Source organism: Osmerus mordax, chromosome 8 (assembly GCF_038355195.1).
Source record: "Osmerus mordax isolate fOsmMor3 chromosome 8, fOsmMor3.pri, whole genome shotgun sequence".
Classification (NCBI taxonomy): domain Eukaryota; kingdom Metazoa; phylum Chordata; class Actinopteri; order Osmeriformes; family Osmeridae; genus Osmerus; species Osmerus mordax.
Window position 1 is genome coordinate 6,130,164 of NC_090057.1, and position 10,959 is coordinate 6,141,122.

Sequence of the window (10,959 nt, forward strand, 5' to 3'; positions counted from 1 at the left end):
CCCTGACTTATTTTATCCGTGTGGTTTGGAATACTTGTTGGCAGCAGAGGCCTTGTTATCTTCCGAACTGTCTCAACCACAAAATCCCAGAACGTGTATGACAAAGTGAGTTTTTTTTCTAATCCACTGACAGGATGACAGCAACCTTCATGGAAGATATAAAACCCTGACATATCAAATGCGGAAGCCCTCTGAGGTAGGAAACGAGTCTGGGTGCTTGAACAGAAAAGTTGTGTATAAGGTCTTCCCTTGGCTTTAACTGCAAACTAAGCAGAAAAGAAAACAACATTTGATCTAATGAGCAAAACCAAATCCTCCAGTTAAGAGAGATGAGGAGAAGAACTAAATATGAAAAATGCAAGACACTTTCCTTCTGGTGCCTCTTCTCATCAGTATACGTGAGCTGCATCCATACACACTACGACTGTTGGCTCCAAAAATCCCATGACGCTTCTCTGTCTTCTCTGCCTGCAACATGTTCACTCTTCGGTCTCCAAATCAGATAGCAAGACCCTCGCATAGCATCCTCATTTCTCAACGTTAACTGGATCCTACCGCTGCGTCCTGTGGCAAGTGCTGTAATGGGAGACAAACGCTGCTTTCAGAGGAAGTCACTTCATCACTTCCTACAAAGCCGTCACAGGGAAGCTGCTGGAGGTCTGTGTGCAGCAAGTGTAGAAAGTCTGTTTAGAGAGTCTACCACACCACAAACATACTGTATGTTGATGAAACAGCCTTGTTTTACATTTCCCTTTGAGCATATGGATCTTCTTTAATCAAATCAAAAGGATTGCTAGTCGGATTTGGTAATAACAGTATGGATATTCAATCCTCCATACCCCCTCTGGTACCAAATCCCATGCTCAATTCCCTGTCCAGTAGAGTAAAGCAGAGGGGTGGGATACCAGTAGGATCAGTAGGGTAATTATGCCTCATCCTGTCAATCAGGCAGGCAGACGGGCTGGGGGGTAAGTAGGCAGGGGGGGGGCAAAGTAACTGAGGCACATTAGGATTCACAGTCACGGCTTCCTGAGCTGCCTCCCTGATTTTCTGACAGAGACTCCACCATTACATCTTTAACGGGGACAGGTGCTGAAAATGTACTCACGGCACACTCTCTCTGGGCGAGTCTTTTGTCACTGACTTGGTAGGACACTGTGTACTGTCAGCATGCTCTATTGTGTACTGTAGGTAAACATTGTGTCAGGGGGTTTATAGCAACATGGCTGTCTGATCCAGTTACAGTACCGCGTGACGTTGATTCTAGCAAATACGATTTGTTATGGTCACTCAATGGCCATGGGGGGCAGTCTCTAAATCTTATGTCTAATTTGTAGCAAAATGAGTGACAAATTATTAGTCACTCAACTGGAAAGCTTGTATTTAGCTTTGGCCCAAGATGTTATGAATCACACAAATAATTATTAATTCAACACTGTAGAAAACTTACAAGACAGCAGATGCGTGCTGGCAGCCCTGATACAGTTATGAGCAATGAGTTTAAAGTACACTCGGGAATGGGATGTATATTACCAACCAGCCCTCCATATGGCCACCACTAGTCTTCCAGCTGACACAGTCCCAGAGTGAGTAACTCACTTCACACTCAAGAATTCTCACTTCAGTCAAGTAACTCCAGCACACTACACCATTTGTGGTGGGTTCCTGAGACTGAAGTTACCGCGGTGAAAAAACAAACTGTTGTTTTTCCAGACGGACCATCGATTTTCATCTTGACAAAAGACTTTAATGGCTATAAAAAACGCATCCACCACCGGTCCTACTAATAGCGTGACGTGAAGAAACAACAACAAACCATAATGAAATATTTACTGTATATCTCTTTGAAGCCAAGAGACCTTTGTTTTGTCATAGACACTGCCCCCGAGTATGGCAGTGCATGCTTCACCTGGTATCCAATCGATAGCCATCACAGATGGATTCTTAATGGGGGAAACTAATGATGATTACAGTCTGGGAGCTACCTGGCAGAAACATCATGGTGCTGGGCTCCGCAACCATCCATGCCTACTGGGAGCCAGCTGCTTCTACAAAAGACATGACATATGGACCTACAAGACAAAACCTTTGGCTTGGTTTCTTATACTGCCAACTACAGGAATGGTGGTGTCATAGGAGAAACGTGTCATCTCTTAACAGGTGGATTCCTCTGTTCTCATGTTCTTGACACTGGCGACTCCTCCTCATGCTGCGAGTTACTCCTGGTTCTACAGGTTAGGATGAGGTGTGTTTAGTGGCACACAGGGACCATGTACTTCAGGTGTGGGAGACTATCATCTGTGTGAGTGTGTCAGTCTACATGTGTGTCCGTGCTCGTGTTTGTGCGTATCTTTAACCTGTGTTTTAACCTGTGTTTCTGCGCTTGTCTGATGCTGATGTCTGAGGACAGGGGGAGATTAGGAAAGGGGAGGTGCAGGGATGAAGGCCAGGAGTCAGCTCTATCTAAGGCCTCGCTGTGCTGGGCCCTTGATCAAAGCACCTGTGCCTCCGGATCCCAGGAGTAAAATGCAGAAGAGTAATGAGCCACGATAGGTAGGGGATGCTGTTTTAAGGCGGAGCTTTGTGAACAGCTATGGGATGGTGTGGCCAATGAGTATCTTACAGGCCTGATGGCAACAGGGCTGCCAAGTATTAACGCTATCTGAGACAGCCGTTGTGTTAACCAGCAGTCTCTTCCACTCCCTCCCCACACAGCAGTGGAGATGAATGGAGTGTCAGGCATGGGCTATGGGAGAGAGATAACTGACAGAACAGGCTGGATTCACTTCAGGAGTCCTCCTCTGTCTTTGCAGTGTGTCTAGCCCTAGGGAACCAAGGCAGAAACCGCTAGCATCTGTCTGGAGAGATGACATGAATTTCTCCCTACATCTGCCTTTGAATTAACAAGCCAGCAGTGTGTAATGGGGGGAACACTAAAGGAATAGAGGAAAATTGGTAAATTCATATTAATTCCATACTGACTGACTACCGCTTTTCTGCCTTCCCTCCTTCCTCAAAAAGACTGTTAGGCCTATTGTACTACTTAAAATATCAGCACAAAGTATTAACATGTACCGGATGCCCCTTCCTTAACATCGATCTGAGTTACAGTAAGCTATTGATTCAAGATAGTCAACCAAGACTGAGCTGAAAATCCGGAGAGACGGAGCCGTGAGATTCCGCAAATTAGTCGGCTAATTAAACTAATTTAGACATCAAGGGCTGAGTCAGACCCGAAACATACGACGGCACCGTAGGTGGCCAGAAGCGCTGCTCCTACCGCCCCTTAATATTACAACTAATGAGCCCAAAGAGAAAGTTCATTCCTCCGTCCAGTGGTAGCCTTACATAAGAGTCAGAATAAGCATCCTCAAGCCAGCTAACACTGCTGCTGCTGCGAGACAAGCCTGAGTGGAGATAGACATCTGTACTGGAAGAAGAAAACATACAGGGCAGCCCAGGAAGCAAACCTGAATTCCGTTTGATCTATTTTCCATTGCTCAGGCAGGCTGGTAAAATCCCTTATCAAAGATTTATTTGATGTCTTTAATCTCAGTGCCTCCCCTTTATGAACAGTAAAAGTGCCGGGAGCCAAGGGCGGCAGGTCTTACAGCACTGCGTGTCATTGTTTAGGCCTTTTCTGTGGTTGCCGCTGACTCGCGCTAATCACTCCTCATTAAAGACCAGCATTTCCGACTCCTTTCACCCAGAGAAAGAGTACTCATAAAGTCTGACTTTCTGGCACTGAGGAAGTAATCTGTTAGAGGGTTCATTTCTTTTATCTGCAAAAGAACTTTCGACTACTTCAGAACAGCTATTTGCTTTGTATTCTGCTTGGTGCTCATCCTCTCATCTATCTGATGGCACATTATTTCGACTGACACGCATGGACAATGCTGTGGCTTTACTTGTAGCTCCTAACGATTCCTTTCTTCCCACAGTCCCTATAGATTAGTGGGGTTGGAACAGGATCAAGCCCACAGCATGAGCCCTGCTGGTTCCCAAGACCTTGGGCATGGAGAGAGACCCCAAATGTACCCACATCTGCAGCCTCCCAAAGTACGGCCATTGGGCTGCGATGGCTGAAGTTAAATCACAGCTGCTTTAGACAGATCTAAACTATTAGCCTACCCCTCTGTCAGCCCGGGGTATCTGCATCTGTTAAGTGTCTCATAGCCAAGATATTAATGAATTAATTCATTAATATAGAATTGATAGGTCGGATCGCCACCAGGCTGACATCCCATCGCCACCAGATGGCGTAGTGGGCACCGGAGCTTGACCGTGACCCGGCATGGCTTGAGGTTTACAGGGGTGTGAATGTTCCTCCTGCAGAGAACACGTCTGCCTGGTGTCAGAAGCGGATGCAGCATGCCTCAGGGCCCGCTGTTCAGCTGTTCTGTTCTTCAACACACCGCTATCTCCATGCCCTCAGGCTACAGCAGCCGTACAGCAGGAGCCAAGGACTTCCTGGTGGGCAAGGGCAGAGTCATGCTGCCTCACAGTGGCCAGACTGTGTACTGCAATGCACCAGTCAAGGGAAGATCCTCCATTTGGAGGATGTTGAACTAACACATACCTATTGTAGCCATCAGCCTGGTCTGTGGATCTCTAAATTGGATGTTAGTTGGAGCTGGACACTTTTTTCACCCTGCCTTTTGGTATATATGCATGTGTGTACATTCATTATGTGCGGATACATGTGTGTGCCTTCCCCCTGATGTTGGAGAATTTATAGATATCAAAAAAAGAATGGGTTCAGGTGTCTATTGACTGCATTTTGCGGTCATCGCATGAAATCCTAGCAGAAAATTGATTTCACAGTTGACATTAGTGAATCTCCCGAGACTTCAATGAGACTATTCTGAACATTCTGTAAGTATATTGCCATCTAGTGGTAACAGCAATCACAACCACAGATCAGGGAAATAACTAACCAGAGGTATGGCAACTAATGCACACTCATCACACACACACACACAGACACACAGACACACACACAACAATATCAAACCCATTTATGAGATATTTACTGTACTCTACAGTATATTTACAATTGTTATTTTAGTAGGGTTTATGGAGTGGTGTATACACTGGGATACTACAGTCAGGCACAACAGCAAAAAATATTTTCATAATCTCAGTTACAGTGTGCACATTTGCGCTCCTGGTATGTGTTTGAGTGGCTTTATGATTTTTTGGGGGGACCAATCTGACTTGAGCTCAAGGCTGCTCAAGTTTAACAGGATAGATGCAATGTTTCCAAAGAATTGTGTTTGTGTGTTTGTGCATCAATTTGTGAGTGTGGGTGTGTGCTTCTATTTGTGTGTAAGATAAAGAAATTGGAGATAGAGAGTAAAGCATATTGAAAAGTGCTAGGTGGATCCATTACTAGATTTTGGTTCACTACAAGGGGGAAGTGGGTGTTGAGTAGGGGGAACTAATGGTTGCTGGGTAACCAAATCATTGACATGCCAGCTATGGTTGCTTAGTGACAGTCAGCTCATGATGCCGTCACATGTTACGTCAGTCTCCGATTAATGAATTGATAGGCTAAGGCAATAGAGAGGCAGGAAGTGGTTGAGGACCCTAAATATAGCTCCAGACACAGGAGAAGCTCTATGGGTAGAACAGAATATTATTCTTATTTTCATATATACAGTATTTCAGTCTCTTTGCAGCACTGCACAGCCCTACTTGAAGAGCAACAGTACAGAGAAAAAACACTGTGAAAAAGCTTTACCAAGTACCACTCTCGCTCCCACACTCCCTCTCATTTTCTCTCCTCTGGCTCACTCCCACTCTCCCACTCCTCACTCATTCTTTTATTCTGTTTGTTGTTGTTTTTTATCACTAACGCCTACTCTCGCTTCCTCTTTCTCTTCCTATTCCACCCTCCCTTGCATCTCCCTGCCGTCTCCACTCTTTCCCGCTACTAACGTCACAACATGAGAAACATCAGCAATCCAGAGGTCAGAGACATGGTGGAGGGAAAAACAGAAGAACACAGAGGGGTGAAACATAGATAACGAGAAATAAACATTAATATATATTCCAATTTAATATAAACATTTTATTTTAAAGGGGCAATGACGTCAACATGTTCAAATATACATAGAGAAGGACTGTTGAGGGTCAGGCAGATTGTGTCAAAGTAATAGATGCCAGGGGTCATTTCAAACTAAAAATGTTTTTCTAATAAATTCAATACTGATACTATGAAGACTAACTTCCTTTTTATTTTTGGCTGGGTTATCCTCAGATGACCATCAGGGATACATCTTGAAATGATATAAAAATGGCTGAAAGTGTTAAACCATGACCATGTAGAGCTGCTCCACCCAACCTTATAAGTTTCACACCTGAGTCTAATATTCAGATGGTTGATTGACAAAACAACAATTTCAGAGTGAAAAAGAGAGCCCTGGACTCGACAATATAATAAATAATGCATGCCTCACATTCACATAGCTACGGAACAGTTGTATCAGTTTCCTATATCTGACCACATTCACAATCCTGGCTAAACACAGATGTGAACCTGCGTAGTGTAGGAGGAGAGCATATGCTGTGTTAACCTGTTAATGATGAGTGACACGGTTGGCTGGCTCTGCATACGCCTGTGGTGGGGACACAGGGAATATGGTGCTCTTCCTAAACACAGAGGCAGGTGTGGTGGTCAGCTCTGAGTCCAGCCTGCCATTTGGGCTTTAATAATGATAATCCATGTTCTGGAGGCAGCATGACCTGGGGGTAGTAACACTGAAGGAACACTCTGTACCCTTCCGTTGTACCTCTGACAAGAGAAGTGTTTATCACAGACAAAGAAGAACAGACGTGAGCAGAGAGTTCAGTGACCATAAAGTGACCAGTGACCAACACACACACACACACACACACTCTAACACAAACAAACACAGATATGCATTCACCTGTACATTTGTTCACAACAATACACACATAACTCACAGTAAGAACATGTGTGTTGCACATGTTGCAGTCAGAAAGGAAAATAATTACAAGTAAATATGGCGAGGGGACCTCAGTGGTGTTAGGTGAAGATTACCACAGCTTCCACTGGTAACAACACAAATGCAACTGATGTACGCCTGATGGGAGTCAGGTGGCTGAGTGGTTAGGGAGTCGGGCTAGTAATCTGAAGGTTACCGGTTCGATTCCAGGCTGTGCAAAATGACGTTGTGTCCTTGGGCAAGGCACTTCACCCTACTTGCCTCGGGGGGAATGTCCCTGTACTTACTGTAAGTCACTCTGGATAAGAGCGTCTGCCAAATGACTAAATGTAAATGTACGCTGGAAGGTTGAAGAGCGCCATATCAAAGATCCATGTCTTGATCTCGAAGGTCTAAGCGTGGGCAGAGAATCTTAAGGTGGGAGGCCCACCTTCCACAGCCTAGAGCCCGACTGAACAGTTCAGCCTACTAATGATGTGATCTTTCACCATTGGTGTTGGGCATCTATTACAGTGATACAATAAACACAGAGCAATCAAGTAAGAAACCATACTGTGGCAAGGTATTGGTCTAAATGTTTTATCTGTCTACTAAAAACATTCATATTCGACACGTTATCTCGGTTCGTGTGAAAGGGAAAGGCTCAACTGACTTAACACATAAGTATTCAAAATAATAATGCATTGTTTAATCTTCAGTAATGACTACGCTGTTCAAAACATTCCATAAAGAGTTTGTATTTTGGCTGGCTACAATTCCAGATACATCCGTTCTTCAAATAGTTATTTCAAAGCTTTGGAATAAAACTGCTAACTTGTACCATTCCATTGATCGTCTATTCATTACAGCTTTCAAAAACGCCATCTCAGATTCTGTGTTCTTCTCTTACAACTAATTCATCGTTTCCTGTTTTCAGCTTTTACTCTCATCACCGCTGGACGGAAACCCTGCTCTCCGGACGTCATCTAAACCAAGGTAACCCACACATTTCAGCTCTGACGCAATTGTCCTTTTTTGGATGCATGCGTCAGCGGACGAGGTAAACCGTTTATAAAGTCTTCTAATTCGATACGATGCAATCAGTACACTTCATTTCGGTTTGCCTGTAACAGAGAGAATGGTTACCAGATTGGTTACCATTTTCATCAATTTTATTTGTTTTAAACCAGAAGTAAAATAAGTGATTTCCTGATGCGCCTATTTGACTTGCGCGAGCCATTGGATCTCGAAGGGGTGAGCTACCGTAGAATAAAAATCAACGGAGAAAAATATTGTCTATTTTCCTTCAAAACATATGCAAATAACATTGTAATTATAGACGCGGCTAAACCGAATCTGAACCCTCTGTTGCAGAGATAACGAATGTTAGGCAAGCGAATAGTCTATTTAAGTTGATTTACGCTCTTAAAAAAATTATTTAGGTCCACCATTAACAGCCTCCCACTTTGTCCAAATAGTTTAGTTGATATAAATGGTTAAAGATCAGCTACTGAACGGATTTGTAGAGTCAATAAACGTTCAACCAAACATGCATCAGGACTTTTCTGTACTAACTGACACCTGTCGGAATTCGAAGATGGGTTTGCTCGAGCACTCCCCCAACGCCATCAACAGTTGGAACCCCTCGAAAGCCGATCAGGTAGGTTACTGTGCGCCGATCTGTCTTTTCTTGTAGGACCAATTTTCACACCCTATATAGTAGGACAAGACCACTCTTTATTCAATACATGTAAATCTCCCTCGTCTATTTTGATGCATGCGTTGCAATTGTCTCGTTTTATTATGTGGAGTGCGAAAACGGTAGTGTCCAGTTCTTAACCCTTTCTTATCCTTTTGTCAACAGAGTCCTGTGAAAATGCAGATATCCAGCAGTCCGTTCATCCCCACCATCAATGCCATCACCTCCAGTCAGGAGCTGCAGTGGATGGTTCAGCCTGCAGTCCTAGCATCCATGCCAGGGTCATGCCTGCATCCTCTCCCCTACGAATCACTGGAAAGGAACAATGTAGGACCCCTGAGGCACTCACGCCAAGGGGTCATCCGGACTGTCGGCAACACACACATACGAAGCAGACACCATCATCAGGTAAGAAATTCAGCTCAACACTTGCTGCCCGTTCTCAAGCAATGGACAGTTCCGATGCATGTTTTAATGCAAAGTTATTAGTTTTTTTCCTAATCTGTTGCTTGGTTTCCAGCTCGACTCAGATGAGGAGGAAAAGAGGAGACTGAGGCGGGAGAGGAACAAGCTGGCCGCTGCCAAGTGTCGCAACCGAAGGAGAGAGCTGACCGACCAACTCCAAGAAGTAAGCAAAATAGAATAGAAATTATCACTCTGCTAAGAATGGCAAACTACCTTCAATGTCAAGTCAATGCAGATGCCAAACACAGTCAAAATCAATTTGGATTCAATCTCTCGATATATGCTTCAATTACAATGGATGTTTTGGTTGATGGTTTGCGCTCTCTGTGTGGTCCTAAGGAGACGGAGGAGCTGGAGCGGGAGCAGGCTGGCCTCCAGACCCAAGTGGAGAAACTTCAGGAGGAGCGACACAAGCTGGAGCTCATGCTCGTGTCCCACACCTCTGAGTGCCGGCTCCTCTGTGACCACCAGCCTCAGGCCCCATCAGCCACTCCTTCACCCATGACCATGCTCCCCTCGGAGGCCTCACCCCACCCCCACAGCCCCCCGAGGGTGAAACAGGAGCCTGCAGAGGAGATGCAGGCGTTTTCCCTGCAACACAAACACTCCACCGATGATTCCCCCTACCACCATAACCACCATGCTGGGGAGTACTGTCCCAGTGTGGACTGTTTCAGCAGCTCCCGCCTGGCTGACTGCAGACCAAGCCAGGTCATGGATCTCTCCAGCCCCATGATTCCCCACCCCAGCCTAGGAGGACAGGCAAGAGACGGGGCCTCGCCCAGGGAAGGCACCCTCTCCAAAGACATGCTCTCCAAGCTCCATCCCACCCACAGTGCCATGTCTCTGGATGATGGGGGTGTGGGTCCTCTCTTCTCCCCCACTTTGCTGACTCTTTGAGGGGATACTGTGCTTACTCTAACCTCTCTATTGTACATTGGACTCTTTTGAATGTCATGGGTCAATGTAACTGTTTCCCACTTGGGGGGGATCTATCTGTACATATTTTACTCATCAGCAACAAACACCTTTAAGTTCTAGTCAAAGGATCTTAGATCCTTCTTTGCTAATAGAGTAGTAGTTGTATTCAATAAACACTAGATGGTGCTGCGAAATACTGGCTGAGCACAAACATTTAGATGACGCATTATACTGACACTCATATATTTAAATACCTTGACTGCATTGTGTTTTTTTTACGTCAGTGTTATGGTGTCTGTAAACTCCAGTATTGCTTGGTAGGAGTGAAAATTGACTTTTTTCAGAGGATTTCAACTTCATAATAGCAATAGGATAACACAGCATCACAATACCCATCCACTGCACTGTGTACAATTGTGTAAACAGCAATACACAGAGATCATGAATTATTGATGAGCATCATCAATTAATATGGCAAGAATATGATTGAATCATTTGTATGCATATATATAGGCAATACAGTAAATTCTTAGGAAGAAATATTTTTGAGAGATACTAAGAGGAAAGTATTTTTTTTCATGCTAATTGTTGTCAAAATATCTAGATTTTTGAGTGATAAAAAGATTATGTAAGATGGACATTGAGTGTGCAGCAATAGCCCATTCTCATGTTTCTAAATAAAGAGGCGAAGAAGTGTAGTTGATGTTTAAAAGATGTCCAGCACACAACATGTACTGTACTGGACAATACATGCACTGTATAGTCAAGTGCAACAAAAACAACAGTTTTGCATTGTTATCCAAGTGTTGTTACCACATACATTAAGAACACCCACATCTATGAGTAGACTAAATACAGTAAACCTCCCAGTTATTTAATGAGATCGCAAAATGTTTTCTCTTAGCATTTGTTCAGTGACCTCTG

General features: G+C 44.3%; 1 protein-coding gene across 1 annotated transcript; it reads left to right on the forward strand.

The window, feature by feature from the left end:
• The first annotated feature begins 8,069 nt into the window (after positions 1-8,069).
• On the forward strand, positions 8,070-10,733 carry LOC136947813 (fos-related antigen 2-like). The gene is made up of 4 exons (XM_067242014.1): positions 8,070-8,610; positions 8,815-9,057; positions 9,170-9,277; positions 9,454-10,733. The coding sequence occupies exons 1-4, from the start codon at positions 8,443-8,445 to the stop codon at positions 10,012-10,014; spliced, it is 1,080 nt and encodes a 359-aa protein (XP_067098115.1). The 5' UTR covers positions 8,070-8,442; the 3' UTR covers positions 10,015-10,733.
• The last annotated feature ends 226 nt before the right edge of the window (positions 10,734-10,959 follow it).